Consider the following 23,718-nt stretch of genomic DNA (forward strand, 5'->3'; position numbering starts at 1 on the left):
TCTTGGCATCCATATTCATCAGGGATATTGGTCTGACATTCTCCTTTTTGATGGGGCCTTTCCTGGTTTGGGGATCAGGGTAATGTTGGCTTCATAGAAAGAGTCTGCAAGTTTTCCTTCTGTTTCTATTTTTTTTTAAGATTTTATTTATTTATTTATTTATTTGACAGAGAGAGATCACAGTAGACAGAAAGGCAGGCAGAGAGAGGGAGAGAGGGAAGCAGGCTCCCTGCTGAGCAGAGAGCCCGATGTGGGACTCGATCCCAGGACCCTGAGATCATGACTTGAGCCAAAGGCAGCGGCTTAACCCACTGAGCCACCCAGGTGCCCCCTGTTTCTATTTTTTGAAACACCTTCAAGAAAACAGGTATTATTTCTTTTCTGAATGTTTGGTAGAATTCTCCAGGCAATCCATCAGGTCCTAGGTTCTTGTTTTTTGGGAGGTGTTTGATCACTGCTTCAATCTCGTTACTAGATATTGGTCTATTCAGGTTTTTCATTTGTTCCTGAATCAGTCTTGGAAGTTTATGGGTTTCCAGAAATGTATCTATTTCTTCTAGGTTGCTTACCTTATTGGCATATAACTGTTGATAATAATTTCTAAAGATTTTTTTTTCTCTTTCCTTGGTGTTAGTCATGATCCCTCCCTTTTCATTCATAATTGTATTAATTTGGGTCCTATCTCTTTTCTTTTGGATTAGTTTGGCCATTGATTTATCAATCTTATTAATTATTTCAAAGAATAAGCTTCTAGTTTTGTTGATGTGTTCTACTGTATCTGTAGTTTCTGACTCATTGATATCTGCTCTAATCTTGAATATTTCCCTTCTTATGTGTGGGGTAGGCTTAATTTGTTGTTGATTTTGCAGTTCTTTAAGGTGCACAGTGAATTGGTGTGTGTTTTTTGTTTTTTTTGTTTTTGTTTTTTTTAAATGTTTTTGAGGGAGGCTTGGATGGCTACGTATTTCCCCCTTAGGATTGCCTTTGCCTTATCCCATAGGTTTTGGACTGATGCGTCTTGTTCTCATTGGTTTTCATGAAATAAGTTATTCTTTGATTTCCTGGTTGATCCAAACATTCTTAAGCAGGGTGGTCTTTAGCTCCAAGTGTCTGTATTCCTTCCAAACTTTTTCTTCTGGTTGAGTTCCAGTTTCAAAGCATTGTGGTCTGAGAATATACAGAGAATAATCTCAGTCTTTTGATATAGGTTGAACCCTGATTTGCGACTCAGTATGTGGTCTATTCTGGAGAAATTTCTATGTGCGCTTGAGAAGAATGAGTACTCTATTGTTTTAGGGTGGATTGCTCTGTATATATCTATGAGGTCCATCTGGTCAAATGTGTTAATCAAAGCTCTTGTTTCTTTGTTGATTTTCTTCTTGGATGATCTGTTACTGTGAGTGACTTGTTAAGATCCCCTACTCTTAATATATTCATATCAATACAACTCCTTATTTTGATTAACAGTTGTCTGCTCCTGAATTGGTGGCATAAACATTTACAATGGTTAGATCTTTTTGGTGGATAAAACCTTTTAGAATGACATATTGTCCTTCTTTATCTCTGACTACAGTCTTTAGTTTAAAATCTAATTTTTCTGATATGAGAATCACTACCCCAGCTTCCTTTTGAAGCTGATTGGGATGAAAGATGGTTCTCTATCACTTCAATTGCATCTGGATGTATCTCAGGCTCCAAATGGGTCTCTAGTAGACAGCATACGGATGGGTTCTGTTATTTTATCCTATTGGCAACACTGTGCCATCTTATGGGATCATTTATGTCCTTCACATTGAGGGTGATTATTGAAAAATGCATTTTTATTCATATCATGTTTCCTGTGAATTCCTTGTTCTATGTATTGTCTTTATAAATTTCTGCTCTATGTCAATCTTGGGTTCTTTCTTCTTTTATAGAATCCCCCCTTAGTATTTCTTCTAGTGTCAGCTTGGTGGTCATGAACTCTTTTAAACATTGCCAGTCTTGGAAGTTCTTTATCTCTCCATCCATTTTGAGTGTCAGTCTTGCTGGTTAAAGTATTCTTGGCTGCATGTTCTTCTCATTTAGTGAACTAAATATGTCTTGCCAGACTTTTCTGGCTTGAAAGATTTCTGTGGACAGATCTGATTTTATTCTGATGGACCTTTTCTGTAGGTAAGGAATCTCTTCCCCCTCACCAAACTCAGGAGCTCCTGTCTAAAATTATGATTAACCAGTCTCACAGTCAACTGTTTTGTGGTCTTTCTTGATTCATTGATCTTGGAGGCTGTTCTTTCTGCCTCTAGGACACAAATGCTGGTTCTATTCCCCAGACTGGGAATATTTTCATCCAGAATTTGTTCAACTATATCTTTTAGTCTTCTCTCTTTCTCCACCTCTTCAGGGATCCAAAGAATTATGACAGTGGAATGTTTCATGGCATCATTTATTTTCCTAATTCTGTTTTCCTGGTTTATAAGCTGTCTGTTCAAGGCCTCCTTCTGAACGTTTTTCTCTATCAGTTTGTCCTCTAGATCAATAATTCTGTCTTTTGCCTCAGTTATCCTAGCTTTTAGAGTATTTAAATTAGATTGGATCTCATTGATATCATTTTTAACTTCTTTCTGGGAAGCTTTCACTTCTGTACCTAGAGATTCTATGTTGTCACTATTAGTTTTCTCTAACCTCAGCATTGCCTGGATTATTGTTACCCTGAATTCCCTTTCTGACATACTTTTTTATATCCATATTCAACAGTTCTATTGGAGAGAGCACCATCTCTGAATGTTTCCTCTGTTGGGTGTTCCTCTTGCTAATCATTTTGGTGAAATGTGGTTAAGTGGATGTATAGCTGAATATATTAACCATGATCCAGGCAAGGTGCACCATGGTATGTTTTAGAGCAATCCAAAGTCATAACCAAAAAGAAAAAAAAAAGAGAAAAAGAGACAGAGAAAGAGAGAGCAAGAGAAAAAACAACAACAAAACAAACAAGCAAAACCAGCCAGAATGAGCCCGCAAAGTAAGATTTATAAGGTATACAAACAAAAACAGACAAACAAAAAGACTGACAAAAGAAAAGACCAGGAAAAAAAAAAAAAAGAACCCAGTCAAAATGTTCCCCAAGAATGAGATTTATATAATACCAGATCAAAAACAAATAAACAGAATCATTGACAGAAGAACAAAAAGATGGGAGAGTGCTTATAAATCGTTAATGTGGGTGAGGAAGGCTATTTTAATTCTTCCTAGGTGTATCTTGATATCTTTGTTAAAGGACTCAACTTTACAGAGATAAAGGGAGAACAAAACTGGTTTATATGGATCGGCGATAAGATGACAGAGAACTAGGAGGAGGAGCCGTTTCAACCTGTATGCTAAAGTGAGCTGATGACCTACCAAAGAACTCTGATCACCCACGAAATCAGCCTGAGATTAGAATTATACCTGTCTGGATCTCTATGAGGGCAGAAGACAGCAGTGGGCAGGTAAAGCAGAGTGAGAATGTCGGACTGATATCAGAAGATAAAAAATAGGGGGAGGGAGCCACCAGAAGTGACCCATTGGAAAGTAATACTCCAATAAGAGAGTGCCCTGGAACTGGGAACCAACACTAACTTGGAGTCTGGTAGAAAGCAATCAAAAAGAGCAAAGGATTGTGGGGGGGAAATTGTTGGAATCAGGGAGGTTAGGGACAGAGGATTACGTCCCCAGACTGAGGACAGCCACCCCTGGTGCTGAGCCAGCGAGAGTGCGGTGAAGAGAACACATCTTGGTCTCTGAGCTGCAAGTGCTCCTGAGAGCATGTGACTGGCAGCTCCCATGAAGGGCTGGGAGCCTCGACAGCCAACAGAACCACAGCCTTTTGCACTCCCTATGCACGTGCCATGCTGCACTATCAGAGTCTGAGTTGCGCCCCACACCCTCCCCTTAGAGAGGTGCATGCAGGCACCAGCCCCACACTCTCGGACCGGAAAGTCTGAGCACTCCTAGCCCGGGCCAGCAAGAAAATCTCAGTAGGATATCACTGCTTGGGACCTCTATGGCAGTCTGGAGCTGCTCAAACAGCTGCCGCTGTCATGGTTTGGGGTACAATCAGGAGTTCTTGCGTCCCCAGGGACCACGACTGGGAAGGTGCTCTGCCAGCGGCCAAGGGGGAATTTATGTGCTCTGGAGCACCAAGAGGGGAACAGATTGAAGCTTCTTTCTGAAAGGGAGGTCTGAGTGCAGTTTGATTTCCTCTAAACCTCCAAAAACCATCAAAAGCTGTCAAAACGAGAGAAAACAAACGAACAAACAAAACTCCAAAGAACAAAAGCCTGAAAAACCAGTTTCCTCAGAGCCCACCACTTTGAGGGGGCGGGAGAACTTAATTCAGGGAACACTGCCTGAAAACCCACGTGGCAGGCCCCTCCCCCAGAAAACCAACTGGGAAAAAAAAAAAGACAGGAGAAAAACCACCACTACTTCATAGATACAATTTTTATTTTTAATTCATTCCCATGATTCTGGTTCATTTTTTATTTTGTAGGTATTTTTTTAACCTATTTACCACCACAGTGAGATGTCCAGTACAGCAAATTACATAATCACCATTTAACCTGAACGTTTTGATACATATACCTGTGTTTTTCTTTTGCTTTTCTATTTATTTAATTTTTTTAAAAGTTTAGTTTAGTTTACTCTTTTTTTTTTATTTGTTTTTTAATATTCATATAGAGTTAAACTTCAAGGTAATCCCCTTTCCTCAATCAATGTTACCCCTATAGGTAAACAAATTTTTAATCCACCTTTATCTTAGGAAAGTTGAGTCCTTAACAAGGATATCAAGATACATCCAGGAAGAATCAAAATAACCTTCATGCCCACACTGAGAATTTATAACCACTCTCCCATCTTTTTCTTCCACTAGTGTTTCTGTGTATTTGTGTTTGTCCTGGTAGTATACAAATCTTATACTTGGGGTTCTTTTTGAAGATTTTTGTTTGTTTGTTTTGCTTTATATATATATATATATTTTTTTTTCTCTTGTCATCTCCTTTTATCAGTCTTTTTGTTTGTTTGTTTTTGTTTATATACCTCATAAATCTTACCTTGGGGTCCATTTGGGCTGGGCCTCCTATTTTATTTTATCTTTCTTTTTTTCCTGTCTCTCTCCTTCTCTCTCTCTTTTTTCTTTTTTCTCTGTTTCTTTCTTTCTTTCTTTTTTTTGGGGGGGGGCGGGAACTCTTGATTGCTCAGAAGTGTTCCAGGGTGCACCTCAACTGCACCACGGTTGACACATCCAACTACATCTGCACAGCCATCTCTCACCAAAATGACTAGGAGGAGGAATGTCCAACAGAAGAAAAATTCAGAGGCTGGAACTTCTGCAACAGAGCTAATGGCCATGGACATAGACAATATTTCAGAAAGGGAATTCAGGCTAGCAATTATCCAGGCAATACCTAGGTTGGAGAAAGCCATGGATGACAAAATGTAATTGATTAGGACAGAACTGAAAGCCACCAGAGATGATGTTTACAATGTTCTCAATGGGCTCCAATCTAATCTAAATTCTCTAAAAGCTAGGGTAATGAGACAGAAGATAGAATTAGTGATCTGGAGGACAAACAGATAGAGAGGAAGTATCAGGAGAAGCCTGAAACAAACAGCTTAGAAGCCACGAAAGCAGAATTAGGGAAATAAATGATGCCATGAAATGTTCCAACATCAGAATTATTGGAATCCCTGAAGCTGAGGAAAAGGAAGTCTAGAAGATATAGTCAAACAAATACTCTGTGAAAATTTTCCCAATCTCGTGAATGGAACCAGCATTCTTGTACTAGAGGTAGAACGCCCCCCCCCCCAAGATTATAGACTCTTGAAAGTCGTCGAGACACCTGATAGTAAGAATGAGGAATCATAATTGTAGACAGACTCTCTTGAAGGCAGCTAGGACAAAGAAGCTCCTTACATACAGAGGAAATCCCATCAGAATAATGTCAGACCTGTCCAAATAAAACTGGCAAGCCAGAAAGAGCTGGCAAGATATATTCAGGGCACTAAATGAGAAGAACATGCAGCCAATAATATTTTATCCAGCAAGACTGACATTTAGAACAGATGGAGAGATAAAGAGCTTCCAAGAGTGGCAAGGCTTAAAAGAGTACGCAACCACCAAGATGACACTGCAGGAAACATTCAGGGGGATTCTGTAAAAGAGGAAAAATCCTAAGAATATAATTGAACAGAAAAATGGAGACAATCTACAGAAAGAAAGACTTCAAATAAAAGATAATGTCAATAAAAAAGTATCTATCAATAATCAATTTCAATGTGAATGGCCTAAACGCACCCATAAAAAGACACAAGGTTGCAAATTGGATAAAACGACAGGAACCATCCATATGTTGTCTACAAGATACACATTTTTAACCTAAGGATACGCCCAGACTGAAAGTGAAGGGATGGAGAGCATGATTCATGCCAATGGGCCTCAAAAGAAAGCTTGAATAGAGATTCTCATATCAGATAAATTAGATTTTAAACTAAAAACTGTAGTCAGAGATACAGAAGGACACTACATAATTCGTAAAGGGATTTTCCACCAAGATGCTCTAACAATTGTAAATATCTATCCCCCAATATGGGAGCAGCCAATTACATAAGAAAACTGTTAATCAAGATAAAGAGTCATATTGATATGAATACATTAATAGTAGGAGATCTTAACACACCTCTCTCAGAAATAGATCATTGAAGCAGAAAATCAATAAAGAAACAGGAGCATTGAATGACACATTGGACCAGATGGACCTCATATATATATACAGAACATTCCATCCTAAAACAACAGAATACTTATTCTTCTCAAGTGCACAGGGAACCTTCTCCAGAATAGACCATATACTGGGTCACAAATCAGGGCTCAACCAATACCAAAAGACTGAAATGATTCCCTGCATGTTCTCAGATCACAATGCTTTGAAACTGGAGCTCAATCACAAGGAAAAGTTTGGAGGGAACTCAAACACCTGGAAGCTAAAGACCACCTTGCTTAAGAATGCTTGGATCAACCAGGAGATCAAAGAAGAACTGAAACAATTCATGGAAACCAATGAGAATGAAGGCACTTTGGCCCAAAAGCTATGGGATACAGCAAAGGCGGTCCTAAGGGGGAAATACATAGCCATCCAAGCCTCCCTCCAAAAAATTGAAAAATCCAGAATACAGCAGCTGTCTCTACACCTTAAGGAACTGGAGAATCAACAACAAATTAAGTGAGTTCCACACACAAGAAAGGAAATAATCAAGATAAGAGCAGAGATCAATGAGATACAATCCAGAGATACAGTAGAATGTATCAATGAAACTAGAAGCTGGTGTTTTGAAAGAATCAATAAGATCAATAAACCACTGGCCACACTAATCCAAAAAAAAAAAAAAAAGAGAGAGAAAGCTCAAATTAATAAAATTATGAAAGAAAAGGGAGAGATCACAACTAACACCAAGGAAATAGAAACAACTATCAGAAGTTATTATCAACAGTTATATGCCAATAAGCTAAGCAACCTAGATGAAATGGATGCATTCCTCGAAAACTATAAACTCCCAAAATTGAACCAGGAAGAAATTGACAACTGGATAGACCAATATCTAGTAACGAGATTGAAGCAGTGATCAAAAACCTCCCAAAAAATAAGAGCCCAGGACCTGACAGATTCCCTGGGAAATTCTACCAAACTTTCAAAGAAGAAATAACATCTATTCTCCTGAAGCTGTTTCAAAAAATTGAAGCAGAAGGAAAACTTACTGACTCTTTCTATGAAGCCAGCATTAGCCTGATCCCCAAACCAGGCAAAGACCCTACCAAAAAGGAGAATTTCAGACCAATATCACTGATGAATATGGAAGCTAAGATTCTCAACAAGATCCTAGCAAATGGGATCCAAGAGCACATTAAAAGGATTATCTACCATGACCAGGCGGGATTCATCCCTGGGTTACAAGGATGGTTCAACATTCACAAATCAATCAATGTGATAGAACACATCAATAAGAGAAGAGAGAAGAACCACATGGTCCTCTCAATTGATGCAGAAAAAGCATTTGACAAAATGCAGCACCCGTTCCTGATTAAAACTCTTCAAAGTATAGGGATAGAGGGCACATTCCTGAACTTCATAAAATCTATCTATGAAAGAACCACAGCAAATATCATCCTCAATGGGAAAAAGCTCACAGCCTTCCCACTGAGATCAGGAACACAACAAAGATGCCCACTTTCACCACTCTTGTTCAACATAGTATTAGAAATCCTAGCAACAACAATCAGGCAACAAAGAGAAATAAAATGTATCCAAATTGGCAATGAAGAAGTCAAACTCTCTCTCTCTTCACAGATGACATGATAGTTCATATGGAAAACCCAAAAGACTCCACCCCAAATCTACGAGAACTTATTCAGCAATTCAGCAACGTGGCAGGATATAAAGTCAATGTACAGAAATCAGTTGCTTTCTTATACACTAACAATAAAAATACAGAAAGGGAAATTAGAGAATCAATTCCATTCACTATAGCACCAAGAACACAAGATACCTGGGAATAAACCTAACCAAAGAGGTAAAGGATCTGTACTCGAGGAACTACAGAACACTTATGAAAGAAATCGAAGAAGACACAAAAAGATGGAAGACCATTCCATGCTTGTGGATCAGAATAATAAACATTGTTAAAATGTCTATACTGCCTAGAGTCCCCATAAACCAGTGAAAACCCAACATCAGGGGAAAATAATGTATTAAGCTCCCAGTATTGCCCTAAAACCTGTATATTTCATAGATACAACTTTTATTTTAGTTCGTTCTCACTATTCTTATTCTTTTTAATCTTTTTAACCTACTTACCAATATAACTAGAGGCCTAATACAACATATTCCATAATAACCCTTTAATTTGAACTTTTCATACATATACCTCTTTTCCTTTCTTTTCTACTAATATATATATATAGATATCAGATTTAAGGTAATCCTCTTTCCCTAATCAATACTACCCCTATGTATAAACCAGTTTTTTGTTTGTTTGTTTGTTTAATTTATTTTCAGGATAACAGAATTCATTGTTTTTGCACCACACCCAATGCTCCATGCAATCCGTGTCCTCTCTAATACTCACAACCTGGTTCCCCCAACCTCCCAGTGCCCCCGCCCCTTCAAAACCCTCAGATTGTTTTTCAGAGTCCATAGTCTCTCATGGTTCACCTCCCCTTTCAATTTCCCTCAACTCCCTTCTCCGCTCTAACTCCCCTTGTCCTGCATGCTATTTGTTATGTTCCACAAATAAGTGAAACCATATGATAATTGACTCTGCTTGACTTACTTCACTCAGCATAATCTCTTCTAGTCCCATCCATGTTGCTACAAAGTTGGGTATTCATCCTTTCTGATGGAAGCATACATTCCATAGTGTATATAGACCAAATCTTCCTTATCCATTCTTCCATTGAAGGGCATTTTGGATCTTTCCACAGTTTGCGACCGTGGCCATTGCTGCTATAAACGTTGGGGTACAGATGGCCCTTCTTTTCACTACATCTGTACCTTTGGGGAAAATACCCAGTTGTGCAATTGCAGGGTCATAGGGAAGCTCTATTTTTAATTTCTTGAGGAATCTCCACACTGTTCTCCAAAGTGGCTGTACCAACTTGCATTCCCACCAACAGTATAAGAGGATTCCCCTTTCTTCTCATCCTCTCCAACACATGTTCTTTCCTGTCTTACTAATTTTGGCCATTCTAACTGGTGTAAGGTGGTATCGCAATGTGGTTTTGATTCGAATCTCCCTGAATGCTAGTGATGATGAACATCTTTTCATGTGTCTGATAGCCATTTGTATGTCTTCGTTGGAGAAGTGTCTGTTCATATCTTCTGCCCATTTTTTTTATATGATTGTCTGTTTTGTGTGTGTTGAGTTTGAGGAGTTCTTTATAGATCCTGGATATCAACCTTTTGTCTGTACTGTCATTTGCAAATATCTTCTCCCATTCCTTGGGTTGCCTCTTTGTTTTGTTGACTGTTTCCTTTGCTGTGCAGAAGCTTTTGGTCTTGATGAAGTCCCAAAAGTTCATTTTCACTTTTGTTTCCTTTGTCTTTGGAGACATATCTTGAAAGAAGTTGCTGTGTCTGATATCGAAGAGGGTACTGCTTATGTTCTCCTCTAGGATTCTGTATAGTTTGTCCTTATTATGTAACTTTAAGTATTTAAGAAAAAGGACTATGTTACGTCTGGACCCTGAGAAAACACTGGGTCACTTATGTCACTTCTTTTTATATGAGTCCGGAGCCTCACAAAAGAAAGATACCATAGAAAAAATGTTATTCAGTAAAAACAAGAACAAAAACAAAACACATACACACACATACAGGCTTGGATACATATTTTCTCTCTCTCTCTCTCTCACACACACACACACACACACACACACACACATACACACAGGGAGAAAGAACTCTACAGCTTTTAAATTTATCCTTATTTTCTTAGCTTCTTGTTTTCCTTTTACCATGACATTCCCCCAGTAATCATACATGATAAACAAGTAACATGGGCATTTCCGTTCTGGCATATGCCAAAAGGAAAATAATCTAGTGTTTGTTTAGCTACATGTAGAAGCATGTTTTGTCATTAGCAGAGAGAACCTTGGCTGAATTAGTGATCACCAACTGACTCCATTCCACAAAACACAAGTGGTAATCTTCATTGTCTAGTGACCAAATATCTGCACTTAGGCAAGTGCATTTTCATATTAAGAAGGAAAGAGTATTATGTAGGATACTTGTAATTTTTTAGTAATTCTGAAAAAATTTTTGCAGAGCTCTATGTAATTAAAATCTTTTTTTTAAGATGTGAATAATATTCACTTATTTCAAAGTTAAGTTTTGTTGATTTTTAAATCAGTGATCAGATTTTCACAAGTAAGAAAATAAGTCTCAATCTTTACAACAGAGATATTGCTTTTTGGTTGGGAAATAATATTAGTACTCCAAACTTACCTTCTATTAGAAAAAAATAGAGTTTTTAAATCTGTCTCTGGGGAAAAAAAGGAAAATATAGGAAAAACCTTTTTTCCTACTATTTTTGTTAGTCTTTTTCTGCCATTCATACCTATTCTATGTGGTCAGCACCAAATGAATGGATATTGTATACAGATACACTGATCATAAAGAGTTGATAATTCATTTAACAAAAAGGCACATGTTCAAAAACACATAAACTTAATATCGCTTATCAAGTAAGGTTTCTAAGGGCAAAATAATCAGTATCCACTAAGCCAATATATTTTTGTGAAGATGAAATAATTTATAGTTGTTATTTAATGGAAAAAGGAGAGAGCTTCTTGGAGGAGTAGCTAAACTTTTTGAGCTGAATTTTAAAGTTCAGAGACAATGGATCAGCAGAGGGAGCAGAGGGAGGGCATTCCAAGTAAAGAAACATTAATATTTATGTAATAGAGGAAGGCCCATTTGGAGAAAGTGATAAAAATATGTGTTGATGATCAAAAGTTGCAAACTGATAGAGATCCCTAAAGGTCAGGCAGAGGGATATAATTTTTCTAATAAAAGTAATAAGAAACTAGTTTTAGAAGAAAGGAAGTAAAATTAAAAAGCCAATCCAGGGTACATAGCTGCATCGCATGGTAGTAAATATCATAGAGTCTGAAGTTCAGTTTCCAGAGTTTGAATCCTGGGTCTTCTATTTCTTACTAACTTTGTGTAAGTTAGTTAACTTCTATGTTTCTAATTTTCCTCAACAGTAGAGTAGATCTAAAAAATTTATGAACCTATCAAGGTTTTTATAAATATTAGATGACTTCATGGAAATAAAATAATTATGATAATGCCTCATGGAGCATAATCATGGAGTAAGTGTTAACTTCTACATGAATATGTAGAGGCCAATTTATCTCTGGGCATTTCTCAATCTAGCCAACCTAATTGTTCTCACACCTTTTAATCAAAATCCTGTCTTTCATATGAACAAACAGTTTGCTTGTCTGTATTGCTCAGACTTTGAATATTTTATCCCTGCTTGGCATAGGGTATTCTTTTTCACTAATTCACACTCCTACTCTAGTTAAAACACTTAACTCAAATGGCATTCCTTCACTGTTTCCACTCAAATTTGACCACTCCTTCAGTTCTCTTTCTATGATGCAAGTGTCACAGTCAGTTTTCTTATTTTACTGTGATTTTCTTGGCCATTCCCTTGGTGATTCCAGCGTTTCTCCACCTCCACTGAAATCATCCTTCCAAAGATGCCTAACTTGATCAAGAATGGAAATCAAGAGGCCCTGGGAAGGCGCTCCCCGCCAAGGGCGGGCGGCGCTGCCGCGCCCGACGCCTCAGGGGGAGGGGACTTCGCGGGAGTCGCGGGCGGAGGCGAGGAGGAGCGCGGCGCGGCGGGCGGGCGGGCGGGCGGGCGAGCTTGCGATCCGAGCGGGACCGGCAGCCGGTTGCGGAGGCGCAGAGGACGCGAGGCGGCGGGCGGGAGACATGGACCGCGGCGAGCAAGGTCTGCTGAGAACAGATCCAGTCCCTGAGGAAGGAGAAGATGTTGCTGCCACGATCGGGGCCACGGAGACCCTGTCAGAGGAATTGCAAGAAGAGCTGAGAAGAGAACTTGCAAAGGTAGAAGAAGAAATCCAGACTCTGTCTCAAGTGTTAGCAGCAAGAGAAGCATCTAGCAGAGATCAAACGGAAACTTGGGATCAACTCACTGCAGGAACTAAAACAGAACATTGCCAAAGGCTGGCAGGACGTGACGGCAATATCTGCATACAAAAAGACATCCGAAACCTTATCTCAGGCTGGACAGAAGGCATCTGCTGCTTTCTCATCTGTTGGATCCGTCATCACCAAAAAGCTGGAAGATGTAAAAAACTCCCCAACTTTCAAATCATTTGAAGAAAAGGTTGAAAACTTAAAGTCTAAAGTAGGGGGAACCAAGCCAGCTGGCGGGGATTTTGGAGAAGTCTTGAATTCAACGGCGAATGCCAGTGCTGGCGCCCCAGAGACTCTTCCAGAACAGATGCAGGCGAACCCGTGAGGCCCTCACCTTTGTTCGGCTACCCACTGCCAGATGCTGCAAGCAAGATCCAAGCATGTCTTGTCAACATTTGTCGCCCTGAATTTCCACCAGATGTGCTTTCACTTAGCTTTACATATTCATTTGACCAAATAGTTTGTGGGTTGAACAAAATAAAACTATCTTCACCTCTGATTCCTGGGAAATACCCTCTAATGTGCACTTAAGGGCCCTGATTTAGGAAACACTATTATAAAACAACAACAACAACTACTACACATGTAATCCCTGGGGATCCTCATTAGAATGATCTAGAAAGCTTCAGGTTATCATACTGCTTTCCTCCTTTACAACAAAATTGCTGTGGATCTGGGATGCCACTTTGATCTTTGTCTTCAATACGATTTTTTTGAACCTCTGGGTATTTGATTGTTAACTAAAATTTTCTTTAAAATTTCCTGAATCCTGGTTATTACAAGTTTTGGCACAATTTTCTTTAGCTCCGAGGGGAGAACGACCAGCTACAGAAAATGTTTCTTGAATAAACATTGTTCTGGTAGAAGGTATCTTGTATCTTGTGTGTCTGAAGACAGCAGACTAAGTATAAATAAATTAGCTCGACTTCCAGTTTGTTACAGTTTCGTAAGTGACATGTGTGGCGGTTCAGAGTCCTAGGTGACTTGAGAGCAGAACCCTCACATTCTTGTCACCAATTGTGATAATAACCCGTTCAGTGTATTTGTTATTATGCCACTTCTCTTGACTTACTTGTCATGAGACTAAATTTCTAGTTTCAGAGTAGGTTGCAAAATAACATTTTGATTCAGGCTGTCTCCTAATTACCAGTAGGTTGGAATAGGAGCACTCATCACCTGTTCCATTCAAAAGCTTGACCATTGTTTAGATCTCAGTAGCTGTAAAAATGCTAAAATCAATCACATTAGGGGGAATGTTGCTGTCTTCATATAATTCATTTAGCACCATTTAAAAATGAGCACACAAAGTTGTATGACTAATATAACTTGAAAAGATTTTATACTAAGGGGTTAGTGGTAACTCCTGAGGATTTAATGCATAAGTGATACTGTAGACATTGCCCCTCTACTTTGAAAAAAATGGCAGGGCTGAATGAACCAAAGCCTCTAGAAGTATCTGCATGGAGGCCAAGGTACTCTCTTCTAATTAGTTACTTATTTGTCACTATGACCTTTCATTATTCCGTGTATGGTTATGGCCTATAATGTTGTATTTGTTATTTATCAAGCTGTAACTGTTTTCGTATTGTTTATGCCAAATGTTAATTGCCAAGCTTGGAGTAACCTGAGGCTCTTTTTTTTTTTTAAAAAAAAAAAGCATGACTAGATTTACTTCAGGATAAATTATCTTATGAAAACCAAATTTGAAAAGCCACAAGTGTTGGTTGTTATAAGTAACACACTGCCATTCTTGATTGCTAGAGTTTTTGTTATAGCATTTTAGATGCAACCAAAAATAATGCTCTATTAAATGTGAAAAGCTTAATAAATTCTGTATATGAGTCGTATAGGTCTCAATATTTATTGTGAGACCAGGGGTCTGGAAACAGCTTGTATTAAATAATCAACTGGTGTCTATGCAAAAAAAACAAAAAAACAACAAACATAACTTTTTTTTTTTTAACTATCTGCTTTAAATCACTGCTTAATGGTGTTAGACTAACATATATATTATTTCCTTGAAGAGACTTTAAGGTAGTTGCCCAGTTGTTGAAGTGCTGTCCTGGAGGACTGGATCTGTAAAAATTTGTCTTTTTATAGAAATACTGTGGTTACTCATCAAAACTGTTAAATTATTTTTTTTTCCAACCAGTCTTTCTATTTTTTTTTCTTTTTTTTTTTTTTTTAATCACAACATGCTCTTTTCATCACATTGGTTTTTGGGTGTCCTGCCCTGTTACTATCTTTCAACTTTAGCTGAGTGGAATATATTAAGATCGCTGCTTTGTAATGAGAAATGATAGACTAAGGAATGGAAAATGGGATGGTACTATGTGGGTACTTGGTGATGGTCATGAAAGAAATTGGGAGAATGGCTTTTCCAGACATCTACCTTTATTTAATTTCAAATGATTTAATCTTTTGCAAAGTACTCTGCACCTTAAAAGTAGTAGTAAAAAGTAGTGAAATATTGAATTTAGACAAACATATGGAGGTAGAAATACTATTCAAAGTAGTCGTTGTGGAAGATTCAATATTACGAATTCACAGATATTTAAGAAATTTGGAACACAGTAATTATTAAAAATACCAGAGAGGTCCTGGTCACGCTATTGAGTTTTGTGTTTGACACTGAAAGAAAACAGTAACTTGAGAGTGAAATCTCAGATGTTCAAGTGAACAAAAAGTGTGAAAGAAGGAAATCCCTGAAATTAACCTATGGAGTTTGTGGAAAATAAAGCAAGAGTTCTCATGTTTATGAGGCCAAAGTAATTAATGGAAGAGAGAATTCACTGCATTATTCTTTTAGTAACTCAAACTACTGAAATAGAGAAGGAGAAAACACCTTTAATTTGGAATCACTGTTTCTGGATTTGTTTATCATGAAATGCACACTGTATTTTTTTTTCTTTTTGTATAGTATTTGAAAACAATAAAAATTCTCTAATTTGGGTAAAAAAAAAAAAGAATGGAAATCAAAATTTATCAGTCATCCACACAGATTTCTAGTTTTTTTTTTCCTTCACAATATAAATATATTGCCAAGATATGTTTCTTTATTGTTGATTAGTCAAAGGGAAAGACAAAGCTTCCTTGAGTCTTTCAATACTTAAATATTGAGTGCTTTCAAAACGTTGGCATTGAAGTTCAACTGTCTACGTTTATATTCTGATTCTTCTGTTTACCAAGCAACCCTAAGCAATGCTCTTAATATTTCTGACATTTACCATCTACAAAGTGGTAAAATGAGTAGTAATCATCTTACAAGGTTGTTTTAAAAAATTAATTAAGGCAGTGAATTTAAAGGCTTAACACAGTGCCTGTCAAGTAGAAATATGTTAATAAATGGTAACTACTACTATAATTAATATTGTTTCATTTAGTCCAAACCAGAAAATATATGAAAAATTATTATCTCCATTTTGCAGAACAGGAAGTAAGTTTAGAAAAGTAGAGGACCTGTTCAAAGTGACAGAGCTAATAAATGACAGAATTTGGATTTCAACCAAATCTGATGCCATTCCATTGCCTTTCTTCATGCCATTTTTCTGCATTTCCATAAACTTTTAGGTTTTAGAAGGATAGGTTATTGATTTTTGTCAATTCAATTAATAAAACCTTTTTTTTTTTTTCTTTACTTACAGATATAGTATGACGAGCCACGGAGTAAACCATCTGTATCTTGTTTCTAGGTCATTGTAGAATGAGATGTCTTCTATGTAAAACCTATAGATGAGTGGAAAAATCTTATCATGTGAAAGTAGCACTGTATCACTGAGGGAAAGCCCTGGTTTCCTGTTTCCCAGAGAGATCCTAAAACTGAGTATCAAGGTTTTGTTTATTTATATCTAGATGGATCTATCTCTACTGAGTGTCCTTAATTCTTAGAACATATAATAAAGCAATTAATGTAACCCCCAGAACCTGGGCTTAAAACTCTACATTCAGTGTATATAGCCTATAGAACATTCACAGCACTGTTAAATCAATTACCTTAAACTAGTGTTTCCCAAAATATGTGTGGAAAAGCACTGGTGTAAAACAAAGCTCTTTGAAAAAAACAAAAACAAACAAACAAAAAAAACAGAGGTCAAAGAAATTTGTGAAGCATTACATGCTATAATCCTCTCCTAGGAAATTCACAAAACTGTATTAGTTAAGGCTATTTTAGTTACAAGTAACAAAAATCAACTTTAGCTAGCATTAGCCCAAGAAGGAATTTATTGGAAGGATACTGTGGTAATATACAGAAATCAAAAGAATAGTTGAACTACTGAACTTCAGTAAGAGCAACTACTAAACACCTGAACAGCAAGAGTTCACAGAACTTCCCAAATGTACATCCTTACAACATTCCTTGACAAGATGCATAAAATCCCCTCGGAAATCTTAAGAACTATAGTGCTTGGCATTTAGAAAATACGTGGTGAGTCTTCAATGATTCTTAGCTGTCATTACCAAAAATTTTCTGTCTAAATCAGGTACAAAACATTCTGATTTGAAGACACTGGATGGAGCACAGGAATCAGTTTTTGCATAACTTTCATGTCAGTGTGAAGTAGAGTCAGATTTGGAAACCATTTCTCAAACCACTTAAGTCATATAGACACTAGTGGTGCCCAGCTTCTATATCTCTCAGACCAAAATTCTATAAAGACAATTGTTCCTATTGAGCTTTTAAGGTTCAAATATTTTATTTCTTGACCAATCAACTGTGGCCAGGGAATCAGAACATACGTGACTGTAGAGGGCCTATTTCTGAAGAATAAAGTAGTTCCAAGAGAAGAGGAAACTTTTGTGAATGGAATGGCCACCCCAAGAAGTGTCTGCTTTTAAAAAAAAATTGAAGACTTATTTTTTAAAACAATCTATTTAGTTTTGTTGAATCATGCTTTGCCTAAACTTAGTTGACCAGAAAATCATATTTTTACCCAACATTTAATAATGTCATTCAGAACAAGAACTCTGTGTCACGCATGTTAAGACACGTCGATTCAAAAGTTATTAAGTTAAAGTTATTATGGTACCCCCGTCACTAGGTTTGTGCCTTACCTGTCTTTCAAATGCTACTTCTGCACTTTGTTTCCATGTGACATGGGAGATAGTTTGGCTTCACAGTTCTGAAAAATATTTCTGTCTCAGCTCCCTGTCTCATGAGATATTCTGTAACAAAACAAAAACAAACAAAACAAACTAACCAAAAAAAAAAAAAAAAAAGAGAAAAAAAGATGCAAAGGGATTTTATGTAATCAAGTAATGTTTAGCAAATACTGAAACTTTGCATACACACACACACACACAGACACACACACTTTGGAAATTCCACAATGTGTTCAAGTATATAAAAGACTTTGAGAAGTCTGATAGAAAAGACAATTTTTCAACTCTGTTTAACCCAACATTTTCTCGATTTATTTATTGGGAGGAACTCCTATGAATGAAGCCTACTTTACCCACATGCAAAAAGCAGAATGGAAGGTTGGAAATTCTCTTCCTGTTCTTTTTTGTTGCCTCTTAGTACCTTTGTGGTCTAGGAAAAGCAATCATTTTAGAATAGCTCCACAGAATCTCTGGTCTGAAATTGGCCCTCATCAGCTATTACTCAAGGTATTTGTATTTCTAGATCACTTTGCCTTTCTTCTGTAGGAAGAGTAAAGTTTATGCCACTGAACAAGTGTTGTGTCACAGGCACCTGATATAAAAAGTATGTTCAGAGGGAATATCTGGTAACTTGCAGGTTACAACAAAAATAACTTGTTTTATTTTATAGCATTTAAAAATGTTTTCATGAACATGAAAAATAGAGCAAAGCACAAATATTGGATTAATCACAAATCAAAGAATTCCTTGAGTGATGCATAGATTACAAACTTACTGTATGCATCAGATTCTCTGGTTTCTGCCTCTAACAGATAATTTCCCTTAAAGGTTTTCTATGTATCCCAAACAATAAACACATTACAATAGGTGTGCTCACCTACAAAATTCACTTGTTGTTACATCTCTATTTGACATGGCTGCCTTTAAGTTTTACACATTTACAGAGCCAGACTGCTATGCAGTGTAGCATGGGAGTGAGTTGGATAAGTTTTGAGGTTGAGCAGTCACTGCACCTAACAGAAAATCCAACTGGATCACTATCAGACATTTTCCATTACAATTTTCAGAGAAATATCATGGCGCTGAGAGTCACAAGAAATAGAGAAGATAAAAATATCAAAGCAAAATTGAAACAGAATTTCCTGACATCACCCTCCTAGTCTACCAGCTCTTGGCCAAGAGAACAACAAAAAAGTGAAGCTAGAGCTTGATAGGTTTTTACTGTTGTTATTTTAAATAAGGTAAAAAAAAAAAAAAAAAACACACACACAAGGGGTTAGTTCACGCTGTCTGCCACCTGTTTGGGTCTGGCTACATGAAGCTGCTACATATTCCCTGGTGGCTCCCTTTTCTAACTACCTAATGGGTTAACCAGCCATCTGTGTCCCCTGCCATCACTAATCAGGGCAATACACAAATCTATTGTCCTTGAGCTTTAGGGCTCTTGGAGCATTATGGTTCATGCCTGTGCTTATTGCTTAAGGAAGCTAGGCTGTTCACAAAAACTTTCTGAAACTCTCCTTTCCTATCCTTCTGTAACCCTCTGAAAGCTCTCCAGTGCACTCCATCAGTTAATGGTCGTTAGTTAGATTTCTATTTAATCATTAAAATAATCATCATCAAGCTGTCTTTCTCCTGGACTCCATCTGCTTTTCCTTTCAAATTCTGCATGCTCTGGAACAAAGCAACCCTGAGAATTCTGTTTTCAATTTTCAAAATTTGGGTTTGACAGTTGCTGGCTCTTGATAGTGAGGGAAGTCCCAGCTGTTTGAACCTAAAGAAGAAAATAGCACATACATGTAGTCAAGAGAAAAAAACAAAAATAAAAACAAACAAAACAAAACAAAAAAAGAAAGAAAGAAAGAAAAGGTACTGGGAAATTTATTGGAGCTGCTGGTTCATTCAGATAGCTATTTAAAATTCATTATACAGATATTTGCTAAATGTACTATATAAATAACTGAATCCAGAGACTCAAAGATAAATAAATTATAGACCCAGCCACATGAGGTTTATATGGTCTATTTAACAAGATCATGAAGTGCTGGAGTTATAATGTTGATTTTTAGGAGATAATGATTAAGTTTTGGATGGGTTCTCATACTAATGAAAACTTTTCAGAATTTCAGAAAAAAGACCAGATTTATTTCTTATGTTTTATTTGTTTGTTTTACCTCATATACTAAACATTAACCCCTTACATCTAATTACTAAAAACCTACAGCAATATACCTGAAATACTCTTTGCCTCACAATACAACCTTTCCTCTATGTGTAATTCCAGTTATAATCTCTTAAGGTACTTCCCAACATGAAAGGGTACCTTTAATTATAAAAAAAAAATAGGCCAAAACTTTGGTTTTAATCACTGTGCCAATTCAACTGTTATTCCTCTTATGCAAAAAGAAAAGCAGGACACTTATTGTATGTGAAAGTCTTTTACCTCAAGAAAAGAAAAAATAATGCTTGATTATAGTAATTCAGTCTTTCATTAGTAGTATTCAGTTTTGCTACTGCTTCTCATTCTAATATTCAGAAACTAATTAAGCAGTGTTAATTATTACCTTTCACATGACTAGAATGCATGTCATAGTCAATTAAGCATCTTAACAATCTCTCACTCTGCTGTTTCCTATCCATGTTTCTCTACTATTTAATCACTCACATGTTGGTGTCTCAGATAGGAAGAGTCTAAACTAAACAGCATATGACAGTGATTGTAGAAGGTAAATAAATACTAGGTGATGAGTTTGAATTATATAAAGATAATAATACACATGAAAAGAGCACTCAGACCTGTGGAAAACAATTTGGGTAGAATTATAAGTTCAGGCTTTATCTAAGCCACTGATTTAATATTGGTATTGGCTGAAATTATAATTAAATTATTCACTGCACTTTTTTTTTTTTTTTTTGTCCTTTACTTCTCTTTCTAGTCACTCCCACACATGCACTCCCCAGATTCCTTTTGAGGAACTAACCATGAAGACTAAACTATCCCAAAGGGTCTTTTCTTAACTAGGTAGTCTTTCCCTACTAAAAATTTTAGCTCAAATTTCCCAATGTGTGATTTTCAAGCGACACATTTAGTATTAGTGTCTTGGTCAGAAAGAGCAAACTATTCTGTTTTTTAAAGTCTGCCTTCCTCAGAGCAAATAAGAACTAATGAATGCAAGAAATTGAGATATTTGTTAAGTTTACTTCTTAGTCACAAAAGAGGAAAAGAACTAGTGAACCAGAGCATATATGAGATATCCTTTGGGGACTTTCAGAAAAAAGTGAACACGATGCAAATTACAAGGAGTATGTCAACAAACCTACAGAAAATGTGTGAACTCACAAGGAATATAAAATATATATATTAAAACAATGAACTATGAATCTTCTTTTGGCAAATTAGCAATTATTTGAAATAATAATAATGCTCAATGCTAGCAAAGTTGTGTGGAAACAGACTTCCTTATATGTTGTTTGTGGAGGTGAAGTCAGTAAAACACATTGGGAAATAAACTTGAAAATAAGTATTAGAATAATTATTATTATTTTTTAAAGATTTTATTTATTTGACAGAGAGAGATCACAAGTAGGCAGAGAAGCAAGCAGAGAGAGAGAGGAGGAAGCAGGCTCCCTGCCGAGCAGAGAGCCCGATGCGGGACTTGATCCCAGAACGCTGAGACCATGACCCGAGCTGAAGGCAGAGGCTTCAGAGCCACCCAGGTACCCCAAGTATTAGGATTATTAAAGATGATATTACTCTGACTTAATTAAGTTCACTTTTAGGACACAATGCTTTAGAAATCATCCAAAACACAGTGCATTTTATGCATAATGATCATCAGAGTATAGTTTATAATAGTGAAAAATAGGAAGCAACTGATGGAGGAAATGTTTGGTAATCTATGATGTTATCTACCAAATGAAATATTATTCAGTCATTGGAAATAATTGTTTTTGAAGACTTAAAAACATGTGTATAATATAATATTAAATGGGAATATAATATAAATGTGTACATACTGTATAATTACAGCAATGTTAAAAAAATAACAAATGTGTTTAGAGGCAAAAGGGAGACTGGAAAGAAATATACCAAAATTAGAATGAGGTGATAAATTCACAAGAACTTTCTTTTCTTTAAATACATAATTTGTCCTATCTATTCTTTTCATAACTCGAGATCAATTTTAAATCTAATCCATATAAGTATAATTTTAAATTGAATATACTCTTAAATTAAGTATAATTTATTGAAATTCTTACACAGGAATGACTGTTACAATTTTGACATTATTTTCTCATGTTAGTAAGGGAAACCATGTAAATCCAATATTAAGTTAATCCATCTAAACACATGGCTCTTTAGACATCACTTTATAATCACTTCATTATGAATACAGTCTAGCATCATTTTAGTCAATTTGTGATTTCTTATCTGTGGTCTTCTGGCTCAGTGTTTCTAACGGTTTAATCTGCAACCAACAAGATTTTTTTTAAGTTCTTCCCTACAGTGAGGACATTTATTATCTGCATGGAGGTAAAGTTATCAGCTAGTTTATTGTATAAGTCAAATCAGTTTTCAATTGAGAGGAGCCATATATATTGAGCTGACATATGGACTGATGTTGAAACCTGGAAAAAAATAAACTAGTGTGAATTTCCCCAGTAAGAGATAGCTCACTTTCTATTAAACCCAGAATAAATTTGGTGCTTCCAAACACTCTAGGACCTTGGGAGAGGAGTTAAACTGGATTTATTGTGTTGTAAACATTAGAGATACCATTAGGTTGGTCTAGAACTTGGTCTGATCTAAAATTACAAGGGAATTTATCAGAAACAGCCAAATACCAGATAAATGATTAATTGAATACAGAAATGATGATGCTCCTCTACTCCTCTGCCCCCTCTCCAAAGTTTACATTTCTTTTCTCTATAAACCAAGAATTTTGTTTTGTTTCTGGTGATACTGTAGGTCATAAGGGTCATCTAAAAATATCACTTTATTTCTTGGGTTGTTTGTTTGTTCATTTGTTTTTGGAAGAAGAAACAGTCCACAGGATTCGCCACCAATGTATGACGCATAGAAAGACAATGAAGGACTTACACCACTTCTCGCAGCTCAGTTGATTCTAAAACCTTGTCTTTGCCACAACTGGCACAATTTACACTAAGTATGCTTAATTAACAAGTCTATCAGCTATCTCAAAGACCAGGGCAGTGTCAATTCTACTTTTTGAGTACATAGTTGGGCTTTGCCCAGAAAAAGCAATCTAAGAGCTTACAGGAAATTTGAACTGTTAGTGACAGTGGAGTTTCAATCAGAATAGTTATATCTCATTGCTCCAGGATATATTTCATTGAGTGTTTTAAGTGTGCTTCTGTCCACCCTGCATTCAATTTCCCCCCTTCAGCTCACTACAATGATTTTTTTTCTATGTCCAAGCCATTTGCTCTAAATGATTAACAGACATATTTGAATCGAACTCTATTTAGTAAACATAGTTTATGTATTAGAATGCTTATGATCCAAGACTTAATTGACATTATATATAGGGTTTATTATAGCTTATAGGCCACACTGAAGAAATTTCTTACTGTCCAGATCTCGCAATTCAATAGAAAGTTAGAGATGATACTTGTTTAAGAGACCTTCAGTTTTGTTCATGAGGGCCTCCTTAATTTATTTCTTTTCATGTTTTAATGATCAGTGCAGTGCTATATGAGTATAATTATTTATTTTCAACTTTAATTTCCTTATCACTAATATTCACTTGCCCAAATTGAATATGAAATAGATTTCTATATCTTATAAGTGCAATATCTGATTAATTTATTGATTAATCTTCTAATGCCTCTTTATCCAGAAATTTATTAA

At 36.5% G+C, this 23,718-nt stretch overlaps 1 protein-coding gene across 1 annotated transcript; it reads left to right on the forward strand.

The window, feature by feature from the left end:
- The first annotated feature begins 12,346 nt into the window (after positions 1-12,346).
- Positions 12,347-13,308, forward strand: LOC116583305 (tumor protein D52-like). Its single transcript, XM_032331370.1, is given in 2 exon segments — positions 12,347-12,694; positions 12,696-13,308. Coding segments are annotated over 2 exon segments (552 nt in total). The 5' UTR covers positions 12,347-12,518; the 3' UTR covers positions 13,072-13,308.
- Positions 13,309-23,718: the final 10,410 nt, after the last annotated feature.

The sequence above is a fragment of the Mustela erminea genome, chromosome X (assembly GCF_009829155.1).
Source record: "Mustela erminea isolate mMusErm1 chromosome X, mMusErm1.Pri, whole genome shotgun sequence".
Taxonomy (NCBI): Eukaryota; Metazoa; Chordata; class Mammalia; order Carnivora; family Mustelidae; genus Mustela; species Mustela erminea.